The sequence below is a fragment of the Natator depressus genome, chromosome 6 (assembly GCF_965152275.1).
Source record: "Natator depressus isolate rNatDep1 chromosome 6, rNatDep2.hap1, whole genome shotgun sequence".
Taxonomy (NCBI): domain Eukaryota; kingdom Metazoa; phylum Chordata; order Testudines; family Cheloniidae; genus Natator; species Natator depressus.
Genome location: NC_134239.1, coordinates 131,548,783 through 131,562,165, shown reverse-complemented (window position 1 = coordinate 131,562,165; position 13,383 = coordinate 131,548,783). Strand labels below are relative to the sequence as shown.

At 47.3% G+C, this 13,383-nt stretch overlaps 1 protein-coding gene across 6 annotated transcripts in view; it reads left to right on the top strand.

The window, feature by feature from the left end:
* LRFN5 (leucine rich repeat and fibronectin type III domain containing 5) overlaps positions 1-11,182 on the top strand; it is a 145,017-nt gene extending 133,835 nt beyond the window's left edge. For 5 of the 6 annotated variants that reach the window (XM_074956588.1, XM_074956591.1, XM_074956589.1 and 2 more), the window contains exon 3: positions 45-1,556. In XM_074956588.1, the coding sequence (XP_074812689.1) occupies positions 45-987 (943 nt within the window). In that variant the 3' untranslated portion in view covers positions 988-1,556. Of the gene's footprint in view, positions 1-44; positions 1,557-8,104; positions 8,159-10,780 lie in introns of those variants that run through there. The other variant, XM_074956593.1, reaches the window with a different exon arrangement.
* The last annotated feature ends 2,201 nt before the right edge of the window (positions 11,183-13,383 follow it).

Sequence of the window (13,383 nt, the reverse complement as noted above, 5' to 3'; positions counted from 1 at the left end):
CTGTGAGTGCCTTGTTTAATAACACCAGTTCCCTTGTCCCCCAGAATGATACCTCCCACGAGCAAAACCTTCCTGGTCAACAACCTGGCCGCCGGGACTGTCTACGACTTGTGTGTCTTGGCAATCTATGACGACGGCATCACCTCCCTCACGGCCACCAGGGTCGTCGGGTGCATACAGTTTACTACCGAGCAGGATTACGTCCGTTGCCATTTCATGCAGTCCCAGTTCCTGGGCGGCACCATGATTATCATCATTGGTGGGATTATCGTGGCCTCCGTGCTCGTGTTCATCATCATCCTCATGATTCGCTACAAGGTGTGTAACAACAGTGGGCAGCACAAGGCGACCAAGGTCAGCAATGTTTATTCTCAGACCAACGGGGCTCAGATACAAGGCTGCAGTGGTGCGATGCCCCCGTCGGTGTCCAAACAGGCCGTCGGGCATGAGGAGAGCGTCCAGTGCTCCAGAGTCTCCAAGGACAGTGTGACTCAGTCCTCAGACACTTGCTCGAGCCAGGACCCCACTACCACTACCTCTGCCCTGCCTCACACGTGGACTTCCAGCGCTTCTGCCTCCCAAAAGCAGAAGAGAAAGCCTGGGCCAAAGCCAAGCAACGAGCCACCGAGCGAAGCTCTCACAAATATCGAGTCCCAGAACACTAACCGAAATAACTCCACTGCGCTGCAGCTAGCTAGTCGTCCCCCGGCCTCTGCCAAAGGGCCCCCCACCTACAAAAGAGTACAATCAAAGCCAAGTAAGTTTCTCACTTTGCCAGCTGAAACATCCAGAGCAAAGCGCAGGTACTCCCTGAATGGAGAATTAATGGAATACCACTGTTATGGTAACTCCCAGAACACAGGTGGATTATGGTCTAAAAGGAGCATGTCTATGAATGGGATGCTAATTCAGTCAGACAATTCTGATGTGGATAGTGGAAAAGCAACTTTCTCGAGTTCTGAGTGGATATTGGAAAGCACTGTGTGACCTGCTTTTTAAAGTGTATTTTATTTTATTGCCATGAAAAACAAAACAGCAAACATTGTCTGAGACCTCCCTGCTGGGAGATGGGGATTTGGAATCCCACTCCTGTCTCGCTGAGTTCTGGCTTGTCCATGCAGGGTTGTGTGTGAGCTGCCCAGGGCACACAGGGTTTGTTATGTTTATTTTATTTTATTTAATATAACAACCGAAGGCAACATTCAAAGATAAAATGATTAAAGGAAAAAAGCATGAAACAGCACCAGTGCCTTCCCCTACTCTAGGACTGGCTTCCTGGTTCTGCAATAGCAGAAAACAAAAGAGTTTCACAGAAAAAGCCTTTTCTAAAGGAAATGCTCTTTCCTCCAAGCTAACAAAAGACAACTTATGGATCAATCAGTAAAACGATATTTTTTAAAATGATCAGACTGTATGTTTCTTTTCAGTGACCATGGTGTTGCCTTTGTTTTTAGGCAAATGCTGTACAGAAACAACAACTCTGTGTTGTTATGTTGTGTAAAATAAAATACTCAATAAGTATACCCAGCCAGTGTTAAAGGAAGTCCCCTCTGAAGCAGCATTCTTGGTGTAGGTGCCTTAGGGGTTCCCTAGTATTGATGTTACCCAGCTGGTGCAGGGAGGGGAGGGGAAAGGCGATGCCCTCAGCAGTCTGGTGCGAGTAAAGGCTCTGTCTGAGTGTGCGGGAATGAAGACCCAGGGCCAGAGCCTCAGCTGGTGGAGATGGGTGTTGCTCCACCCCAGCCAGTGACAATGTCTGTACACCCACAGAGGACCTGGCTCAGAGCCCTAATCCCAAATGCCGGTATGTCTGCATTCGGGGCTTTGATGTGTGTTGGGGGTGGGGGCAGCAAAGGGTCTGAGCATGACAGGTTTGTTAGTTTCAAAATAAATGGAGAAAAACAATAATGCAGGGCCCAGAGCTGCCGTCCCTAATCAGTAAAGACACGTGGTGATTGCAATGGGGGGTTATGGGTGCAAGCGCAGGAGTGTCGGGTTCAGAAATCTGCAGCCAGCCTCGCTAGCAGGAAACCTGCCCAGTCTTCATCCCCACTTTAGCAAGGACCTGTCAGGATGGCGGCCTGGACACAGTACCCCAGCCAAACACTGTAGAGCCAGGCAACACCAGCGCTTAGTTTAGCCATCTGAAACGAGCGGCCTGGGGCCTGGGTGCTGGAACCCTTCCATGTTTAGGTTGGATATTAGGAAAAACTTTTTCACCAAGAGGGTGGTGAAACACTGGAATGCGTTACCTAGGGAGGTGGTAGAATCTCCTTCCTTAGAAGTTTTTAAGGTCAGGCTTGACAAAGCCCTGGCTGGGATGATTTAATTGGGGATTGGTCCTGCTTCGAGCAGGGGGTTGGACTAGATGACCTCCTGAGGTCCCTTCCAACCCTGATATTCTATGATTCTATGATTCTATGACCCTGCATCGTGACAACCTACTGCTTCTCATGCATGGGAAACAGTAGATCTGCCAAGACACAGTCCCCAGTACAGGCCCAGTGCCTTAGATTAGATGTGAATGCATAGCGTGAAGATTAGTGGTGGCTAAAAGGAAGGCACTCTCCTTTTCATGTTAAGATAAATCTCTCTGAGGCTGCAGGGCAGGACTAGGCAGGTGTATCATCTTCTGGCAAATTAATAATATTAACTAATAATTAATAATTAATACAATCCTTTCCCAGCCCTGGTGCTTCTTATGGTTGTCATTTCTGTGCGTTCGCATACTGTTTGGAGATTTCTCCGCTGTCTGGGTATGATAAGGGGCATGGAAGGCAGTCCCAGCCATGAACTCGCCTGTTATCCGATTGTTGTGCCTTGGGATTTAAATCTCGTTTTTCAATGGTACGATTCGAAACAAAGAGAGAAGAGCGATGCTGTGAAGGAGCTGTGGGATAGAACTGCTGAGAGAGCCACTCCAGTCTGTTGCATAAAACATAAATGTGCGGAAATAGATGCCTAACTATTGAAACAGTCATTTTTGCAAGGAAAACAAGTGTTTCTATTGCTCTGTTGGGTCCGTTCCCCCCCAGTACATTCCACTCTTCCCTTCACCTCAGCTCATTTGTTCTCTGTGTCTAAATCAGAGATATTTTAATGGTGTGACAATTGTAATATGCTACTCAATGTAATTCAATAGTTTTAGCCTCACTTTGGCAACAAATCATACCTATCCAGTAGTTAAGGTAGTCGGCCCTTTTTCCTTAGCAGTATTAGTGTTTTGAGGATTACAGTAACCAAGTGAGAGATTTTGCTCTCTGGTCAAAATGGTATTTTATACCCAGTAGTTTGGTGATTGAAACCAAATAATTCTCAATGATCTGTTACAGGACAGCCCTGTTTTGCATCAGCTTAGCCCCTCGTCAGGCCGATCCTGCAATTTTGCTATTGCCATCACTGGATTGCACCTGCAAAGGCGTTGCGGGATTGGGCCCAGAAAGGGCCCCATCAGAATCTACTAGAAGATAGACCATGTTTTGACTCTGTTCTGGAAGGAGAGAAACCCTCTTTCTAAAAAAAAAACATTTTTTTCCCATGCAACTGCAGAGACCCACAAGAAAACCTAAGCCCAAAATGATGATATTCAATTCCCAATGAGCAAGTTAATAACCTCTGGGTTTCTCTGCCATCCATGCATTATAGGTCCCTTTCGGCAGGGGCACACACTGATAGCTGCTAAAACGTTGTGTCACAAAGCATCCCCACCTATTTATTCTAATTCCCGTAGTCTTAAAGCGAAGGTGTTGTCAGACATGGTTAAGAGAAAATACCATGTGGTCTGTACTGAGGGAATAAAAAACTATGCAGTCAGTGTATTGAACCTGTGCGTAGGTGAGAAGGTAGCTTTACAGTGTTTTCTGCTGATCTGTTTGTTTCAATCATGCGCAGTTTAAAAGTAACAAACTACAATGCTATATATGTTGTCTGAAATTGGAACTAACGTGTGTCTAATGTGCTGTGCAAGTGCCAAAATATTAATAGCTTCTTGGGTTTTTCTTTTTTACACTAAAGAGTCAGTTTTGTAAACACTAAAGCTAAAAAATCCATCCACTGTGCATTTCTATCAGAGGCTTTCGGGGACCAGATGGCACAGTTTGGTTTAATTCTATGGTAACATTACAGGAATATTTAGATTGGATATCAGAGAAGGTTATTCACATGGCTCTCTCTCCCTTCATCTGAAATATATGCAGTGTATATGCATTGGGCATAAAATGTCTGCCATTCCACTGTAATAAATGTGCAACAGGACCTTTCATTTTATTCAGGTTTTCCATGGGCTTGACTCCTCCAAAGTGTGGAACACCCTAGGATGGAGGAGAATCCGTATTCTTCCAATTCTGCAAAGCCAACTGTGTCAATTGCTTGGGGGCAGAGTGTGCTCGGACAAAGGTATTCATTATTCAGAAGAATAAAACTTACACACACATACTCAGTGTGAACTACTGGAAACCTTTCAGAAAAGAAGAGAGATGGTTAGCAAGGGCTGGTGAAATCCCCCCTGTGCAAGGAGGCCAGCATAAGAACTAGGTACCACTAAATTCTTGGAACTTAATGGCACCTATCTCATGTACTTGCTCCCTGCATGGGTGCCTTTCACCCACTGAGACCACACTAGGGATTGTGCTTAGCACTTAGCCAGCAGAGGACTTTCCGCAATGAATCACCTCAGGTGCCTGTGGCTTGTAAAATACAGACCCTGTTCCAAAGGGGCAATGCGAGCCAGATTCCGATGCTAAGAGCTCCGCATGAAATGGGATCTTCTCTTATAATCACCAGAGGGGGGGAAATTCACAAGCGTGTTATTGGTTCTAAAAATGGCTGGCATGTACCTCCTCTCCCACCCCTTCTGAAATTAACTGTTCTGCTGAAAGAACAGGCCCTGGGGTTGCTGTCATGGTTTGGATGGAGAAACAGTGCTGGGCGCAGAGAGGGTTTGCTGTGTTAGAGGTTCTCTGTGCTACCTTTCTGGTTGTGCTTTGGGGGGTTCCTTGCTCTGGGCTGAATATGGGATAGTTCAGTTCTTGGGGCAGATGTGGCTTGACTTGTGCCATTGTATTTTTATTGGCTTGAAAACGCTCCATTTTCCTCACGCTCCTATGCAAAAGAGCAACAATAGGACCATCAGCTAGAACAATGTGTCCCAGCCTCACCCGCTCCAGGAAAAGATGGAGTCCCAGCTGCCAGCCTGTCGCACTTCCATTCAGCTCCATGTTGTCCTTTAGCCCAAATTCTGGCTCTCTGCCCCGCCTCTCAGGGAATGCAGAAAATAGAGACAAGGGCCCACCAGGGAAGCATGGTCTGCATGCAGAATTGTGTAGCTGGGAAAGCAGACGGTAGATGCCGCTGGGTGTGTTAGTAGCCAAGGGTACTGGAGAAGGTTCAGCCTCTCAAGGATGCGTATGGTTACCCCATTATTAAGTACTGTTCCTAAATCAGCCAATCTTGTCCGTCCCATGGAAAACTCAGCTCCCTGATGTTTTGTTGCCTAGTCTGTCCATAATACCCAGGTGAGGTCATTGTGACAGTTCAGAAACCCTTTGACCCACCTCTTTTGCAGTGGCCAGGTGCACCGTGAGTGTCACCCACTTTTAGGTAGAAAGCCACTTTCTCAGTGTGCCTACCAGACGAACGTTCACACCGGGCTCTTGGTCGCTGACTGGTGGTTTTGCAAACCTCTTTCGTTTATGCCAACTCGTAAAAATCAGCCAAGTCTAGATCAACCCTTTTCCCCTGTAAACTGAACATAGCTCCCCCTTATGACCTGAGAGTGTGCCTGGTAAACATAGGGTGCCAAATCATAGAAGCTTTGCCAGCATGTTCATTCAAAGCAGCTCCTTCGATGCTGTATTATACCTCAGTGAAAACTGCAGGAGCCACGGACCCCTCTAAACTGAGCAGAAAATGGAGCCCCAAAGGGCTCTATTCACAGAGCCCTGCTCTCACCAGCATTAAGCTTTTGTGTGCGAGGTTTGAAATCAAAATTGGGATCTTGCCTTTTGATTGGTGCATAACGTGTGTTTCCAGAGTAGAAGAGCTGTAACAATCTGCTAAACCAGCTGGGAAGAGGGAGGCCTTTGAGCCTGCTCTCTCTTTGCAAAGCTGTAAGAAGGCTTAGCTTTGCTGCTAATGAAAACATGGTCTTATTGCCCAAGGAACATTCAAAAGAACTGACAACTGTTTGTCATGCTCTGATTGTCCATTGTTTAGGCAATCACCTTTCAGAAGGCTGAGAACCACGTTACGAATCAGATCCTCAAATGGTGTAAATCGGCATGTCAATGGAGCTACTCCCATTTACACAAGCTGAGGCTCTGACCCAGAATATTATGCTTACACTTGCTTTTGCATGGAGCAAACACTGTGCTGCATTTTCCTATGTCCCTGATGTTGCAAAGTCAATGGGAATCCTTCTGGGGAATTCCCTGTCTGTTTCACCAGCAGCACCTCTGAGGACAATAGCAGCAACGGGCACCATGCAGAGGAGGGAGAAACTGTTTTTTCCTAATTAATTAATGCAACAAGCAGCAGAAGGGGAGTCTATACACAGGGCCTTCTCATAATACAGTATTCGTGTTTGTCACTGTTATTATTTCCCATTGCCTCGTACTTATTAAAAGCAAATGTCGACTCTAGAAGTTGCTGTTCAGCAGAATTCCTGCAGTTTGCAGCCTCACGAAATTTGTATCAAAACTTACTGGCTCAGTTGCAAAGTCTGCTCCTTCGCTGTTACCATGCCAAGTGTGAAATCCATTCTTTGAACCCCTCTATACAAAAAGTTACTTGCCCCAGGCAAACAGATTTAATTATTTGTGGCTAAATTTAAGGCAGAACAGGCTTTTGGTTAAAAACCAAACCAGCCAGTTGGCAGTGTCCGATTTACTACGACCATCTCTCCAGTGCTTTCCATTTGCACACAGGCGCCTACAGGCCTTTTAGGATACCGCTGGGTGTGACAGGTGCAGCATCATTTACACTAAAGAGTTCGCTAGAGAAGCTCTCAGTGAGTGAGGCAGCCCGCTGTGCCACCTCGTTCATTAGTTTCCGGTTGGGTCATCGTCTGTTTTCCTGGAGTCACATACATGACTGTGTTGTCTTTTCCTAGCTATGCTGCGCTTTACTGTGTATCATCGAACTTTTTAGGAAATTGTCTCCAGGGACCATTGTCTCCCCTTTTGCCAGAGGTGTTGACGGATAGAACTTAACTCTGTTCTATAAGCAGAGTGAAGGAACAGGAGGACTTGTGGCACCTTAGAGACTAACACATTTATTAGAGCATAAGTTTTCATGGGCTACAGCCCACTTCATCGGATGCATAGAATGGAACATACAGTAAGAAGATAGATACATACAGAGAAGGTGGAAGTTGCCGTACAAACTGTGAGAGGCTAATTAATTAAGATGACCTATTATCAGCAGGAGAAAAAAACTTTTGTAGTGGTAATCAAGATGGCCCATTTAGACAGTTGACAAGAAGGTGGGAGGATACTTAATATGGGGCAATAGATTCAATTTGTGTAATGACCCAGCCACTCCCAGTCTCTATTCAAACCCAAGTTAATGGTATCTAGTTTGCATATTAATTCAAGCTCAGCATTTTCTCGTTGAAGTCTGTTTTTGAAGCTTTTCTGTTGCAGAATTGCCACCCTTAAGTCTTTTACTGAGTGGCCAGAGAGGTTGAAGTGTTCTCCTACCAGTTTTTGAATGTTGTGATTGCTGATGTCAGATTTATGTTCATTCAAGTAAGAGACATAAAAATGCATTACATTGCCTGCACTTACAAATGTCTGGGTTCTGCTTCTGCACACTTCCTGCATCATGGCGCTTGCTTGCAGTTCCAGACCAGTGCTGGGGTATGCCGTGGGTAAGTGGTTTCTCCTGATGTTGCTCTACTTTGATTCCGCCTATAGCCCTGCCTGTAGAGTTCGTATCCTTCTTATTCTCGCCTTTCACGATGTAAGTGCCACCTCAGATCATGTGGGTGCAACAAATTACAACCTCTCGCGCTCACAACATTCTAGCCTCACTTTGTTTTCTGCAGCCTATCGAACTGGGACACCCGCGAAGAGTGATACCGTTATTCTTTCTTTTTTCTATACAGGGCTAGGAAGATAAATTAGCCATTAGATTTCGACGGTCAGAGTAAATCAATACTGTAAGTAACAATTTGTACCAGTTACATATTCTCCCTTTTACAGTCCAGTGTGGGTCTGAGTTTGCTTTCCTGAGGGACCCAAATCCACCATTGCTCGCAGTGGGGAAATGGGGCATGCAGGGCATTTTGGTTATGGGAGGACCTATATAGGTTGACCAGACAGCAAGGGTGAAAAATCGGGACGGGGGTGGGGGGTAAAAGCACTTGTATAAGAGAAACCCCCAAATATTGGGACTGTCCCTATAAAATCAGGACATCCGGTCATCCTGCCTAGGTAAATACATCTGAGCGACACTAGCAGAGTGGATAGAGTTTGAATCCTGCTCACCTTACTCACAGAAGGCTTTGGATGCAACTGGCCAGCTCCCAAGAGTCAGGTGCCCAGGATGATGTCATAAAAAAGGAGAAAGCTTAATCTGCAGCGACGATGACTGACTGTTCCTGGAGAACGCACTGCCACACAAGCACGGAACCCGCTGGGACAAGCTGTGTTGCATAAGGAGATTTTTAAGAGCTCTGTATCTTACTGTTGCACTTTAGAGACAGGTTGTTTCCTGATACAGCACTTAGGACCAAGATAACACAGCTAGCTGGCTGCACACTCATTTGCTTCTTTCAGACTGCCGGCTTCCTGTGAAAATACCACTTAATTTCTGTGTTTCCATTCGCCTGCCTTCAAGAACGCGGAACCAAACTGCACCCCGCACAAGCCCCCTGCCACTAGCAGAGCAGCAGCCAGTTTTCGGATGCTAGGGACGCCGTGCACCCGCCATGTTGCTGAGAAGAGGAGATTGTTTTCCCTGCCTGTAGCACTCTTGCCCCATCTTTGCAGTGATGTGCATTTATCACATGGGCCATTGTCACTTGCCTTAGACTCAGCTCCTTGAAGCAGGACAGGGTGACCAGACGTCCCCATTTTATAGGGGCAGTCCTGGTCTTATAGAGGTGCCTATTACCCCGCACCCTGTCCCAATTTGTCAGACTGGCTGTCTGGTCACCCTAGGGCAGGACCATCTTTCCTTTCCCTGTGCGTATCTAGGGCCTGGCCCAATGGGGGCCTGCCCTTCGTTGGGGCCACTGAGTGCTACAGCAAGACAAACAAACAGTGGCTGTAATGATGATCCCTCCATGGAAATGTCACCTACTCCATGTCAGAACCAGGAGGGCATTTGAAAATTCACCCCTTCCCTATTTGCATAGGGTGCCTTTGGCCCAGTCATGCTCCTAGCCCTCATTTCCAGCAAGCTTCATGACATTTCCCCCCAGACCTAGAAGCCCTGGGATTCACACCCATTGTGAACCGTCGGTGAGGGTGCGGGGCGGGACTGGGGGAGCAATGGAGAGCTGGAGCTCTGGTGGAGCCATGGGAATCCCCTGGAATCCCCCAACCCCTCAGGATCCTGGGTGCTGGCGGTGGTGGGGGAGTTGTATATGGACCTCACAGCCTGCCCTGCAAGGGCAAATCCCACCCCAGATGGAGCAGCGGGTAGAAAGCTGGTGGCATTTTGTCACTGTATCCCATCCTATTCCCACTGGACTGGGTAACACAGCCCAGCTTCAGCCTTCTGCAGACTGTGCCCGCCGGACGGGACAGCTGGACCTGGAATAATTGATCTTAGGGAGCAGGCTGAAGGCCTCTGAAAACCTCAGCAAACTAGGAAGCAGTTTTAAAATACACGCTAGGCCCTGTTAAACTGCCTCACGTACAACATGGCATTTTGAAATGTCAGTCATTAGACTAGTGTCTAAAAAATTCCTTCCTCTTCCCCACCCAACGGGGCGCTAGATGAGCTCACTAGCAGCTTTCGGAAAAATACGGATCTATTTCAAGTGTGCCACAGTGCATTTCAAACAGCTTATCAGGGTAGGTCCAAGGATCGGCACGTGCTGGCCTGGGTAAGCTGTAAACTGTGTACACGACTGTAAAGTGATGTTTTTTTAAATCCATGTGACACCCACAAAGGAAGGGGTCATTTGAAGTTTTGTTGTTGGAACAGTGTGTGCGGGGGAGGGGGGGGCATTCGGTACAAATCAGTCAAAGCATGTGAAACGTGGGATTCCCTCCACAGAACCAAGTGACTGTTCTGTCATTGGCTTGAATGAGCCAAGGACCAGCCCTAGAATTTGCAAACGTAAGATGGATTGCAGAGCAATGTGTTTTGTCCTAGTAATTGGCAGTGCAGTGGGCTCCACCACTCTGTGGCTTCTGCCTTTCAGTTACTGCTGGTTGAATACAAGGGGTTAGTTAAATTCTGTAGTCAATTAATGTTGCAATTGGGGGGGGGGGGAACTTATTCCGTTAATTGTTTTTTCTTCATTATTCACCTGGCTTTGCTTGCCATGTGTTGGCATTTGTGTTTGCAAACAGCCACCCTATAGTAGTGCAGGAGGGATTCTTTTCAACCTCTCCTTGTGCTGAAAAGCGCTGGCCAGCTGTGGCTGGCTAAATGGCAGGCATGGAGTGTGGGGGGCGGGTTATGCGATGGTAGTTGGACTATACCAGTCAGAAAAGTGTTTCTGCACCCTCCCATTGGCCCTGCATTTGTAGGACATGTGATTAACTGACAGGCTAAGCCATACCCCCTTATCTCCTTATTGCCTTTGTTTTGGTTCTTTTCACAGGCGCAGGAATTGAGCTGAAGAACGCCTGCCCTCTGCCACCTCCAAAAAGTGTTGCCATTGATGTTTTCACTCAGAAAAAAACAACATGATCCAACTCGCTGAAGATTAAGCTGTTGAACCAATTCTCACCCCAGCAGAAACTCTCATTTGACATCTACAGCCTACACCAACAGGACATGGAGACTGGCTCCCTTGGATAAACATGCTTTCCCGGTTCCTGGATTCCCCACCCCCCAACTTTGACATTCATTATAAATATCTTTTCTGGCCTTCAAGATTTTTTAAATAAATAATATGGTGGCAACAGCTTCCATATGAACTCGTGTTAAATGTTGCCAGTGGTGAATTCACAGACTGTAAAACGCTCAGTAACTTATATCACCTTAACAAATAAACATTTTACTATGGCAGAGTTTGCATACTGACTGATTTATAAAGGCAGGGCTTGGTAAATGCTAACTGACTGTCACAGGTCTGTGATGCCATTCCTCCCAAAGGAGCCCTACACACTTCACAAACAGTAATCAATTCACCCCCTCCCCCCAATAATATGCTTCCCCCTCTGGGGCTGGCACGTGGCAGCTGTTTGTGCAACACAACAGCACGGTTTAAGGTAGAAGAAGCGTATCCTGTGTTTGCATTTAAAGAGGCACTAGCAGGATTTCGCCTGGCTCCCCTGGAATTCAGCCTATCTCCCTACAGCATCAGTCCACCATTTACGCTGTGCTCATTCTGGTAGAATCGCTCAGTAGCAAGCGGATCCCTTCCTCCCTCTCTGGGCAGTACTGAGCCACCTGTGCCAGGAGCAGCTCTTCTCCTTGGCTCATGAAGAGCCTGCAGAAGAGCTCATTTGTTGTGCTGTTTGGTGCTCTGGGTGGCACTGGGGGGGTCATGTATTTTCCATCTGTTTTTCCAGCACAGGGTGTGCCCCGAGTCCTCCTCCCTCCCCTTTGCAAAGGCTCAGAGCACTGCATCCCATCGATCCTGCAGGGGAAATGTAGGTAGTGAGGAAGCCACTGACTGTGCACTAAATAAGGTTGCCTTGTGGCCTGGGCACCAGGGCTAACACTGCTGCTCTCAGCATGGTCAGTCCTGTGGGTTACATCTCAGCCAAATGGTGGCACCTCTGACAACAGAGACCACGAGCTCATGCGGTGTACGTGACCTGCTGAACGTTCCACACAAATGCTTAACTAAGAACCCGTCCCAATGCCCCGGTGTCTTTGTGAGCCTATTATACAGCCTCCCGCACGGAGACACAGCCTGCCAGCCGGCTAGGGTGCAGGCCCTCATGCATTCCACACGTGCCAGGCCAGGAGCTCAGGCTGCGGCTGCCCTGAGACACTGAGTGGTTCGAGGGGCGGATTACTTTTCAAATAGTGGGTTTCGGGATGCGTGCGCCTTTCCCGTCAAGAATCTCAAACAGCTTTATTGACACCATCATTACAGTGTCTGCACAAGCCACAGGAAAGCAGACAGCTCAGGGGAGCATCTGTGTAACCGCTCTGAGTAACTAGTACTATTCCTGTTTGTGTCGCACTAACGCCTCCGGGCCATGCCTAGGGCAGGGCCCGTTGTACTTGCTGCTGTACAAACATATTGACAATACAGTCCCTGTCCCAAAGAGTGAGCAGTGTAAAGGGCTGGCCTTTAGGAGAGGAGGAGCAGAAAAACACCATATTCGCTTGACATTTCAAGAGGAATTTAGAGAAGCAACATGTAATTACAATTTGGGTCTGGAATTGAACCTACCACCCTCACACTTGCAATCGTGTCATGGCCCACACTGCGTTTTCACATGGATTGTAATAATGGTATTTACCTGTTCCTTGGGAAATACCAGAAAGTGTCCATGGGTTTGATGCCGTACTTCCTGGGTGTGCTTGTCTCCAGTCTGAAAAGGGAGTATGTTAATTTTGCCAAGAAAAGTATTTAATTTGTATAATGTAGAAACTGGTGCCCACACATCACCACCTCTCTTATTGGAGACGACTGCAGGAGCCGCAGGGCACAGGACCTTTCGCCAAAGAGACTAGTGCCATTCAAGCCTCCAAGACAAATGCGTCACTACATAAGATGTGAATCTATGAGCCAAAACCCACAATTTCTAGCAGGGCTTTGGAGTTGTGCTCCGGCTCCGCTCCAGCTCCAGGCAAAAACCTGCAGCTCCACAGCTCCGGAGCTGCTCCGTGCTCCAGCTCTGGGCTCCGCTCCAAAGCCCTGATTTCTAGAGAAAGGATCAGACCTGGATTTCCTCCCTTTGAAATTCTCTGTCAGCCCCCAAGACTATGCAGCTGCTGAAAGTTCTACTCAAGCAAAACCCTAGCTCCCAGATCTCCAGGCACGGGCCACCTCAGCCCTCAGGGCTTCATTTCACATTAATATCATGTTACTCCCTTGTTCCACAGCTTCAATTTCAAGTGTACATGCACCTAACAGCATTTCTTTTCACTTGCTGATTCCTCTTTAGAGCCGTTTAATTAATTGTCAACGTAAGTCTCGCCCATCAGCTCGGTATTAGTTAGCAAGCCACCTTCCGTAGCGGCAGGCTTTGCTGGAGTCATGAATCAGGATTTGCAAGGAGAAACGTGAAGCACTTTTTT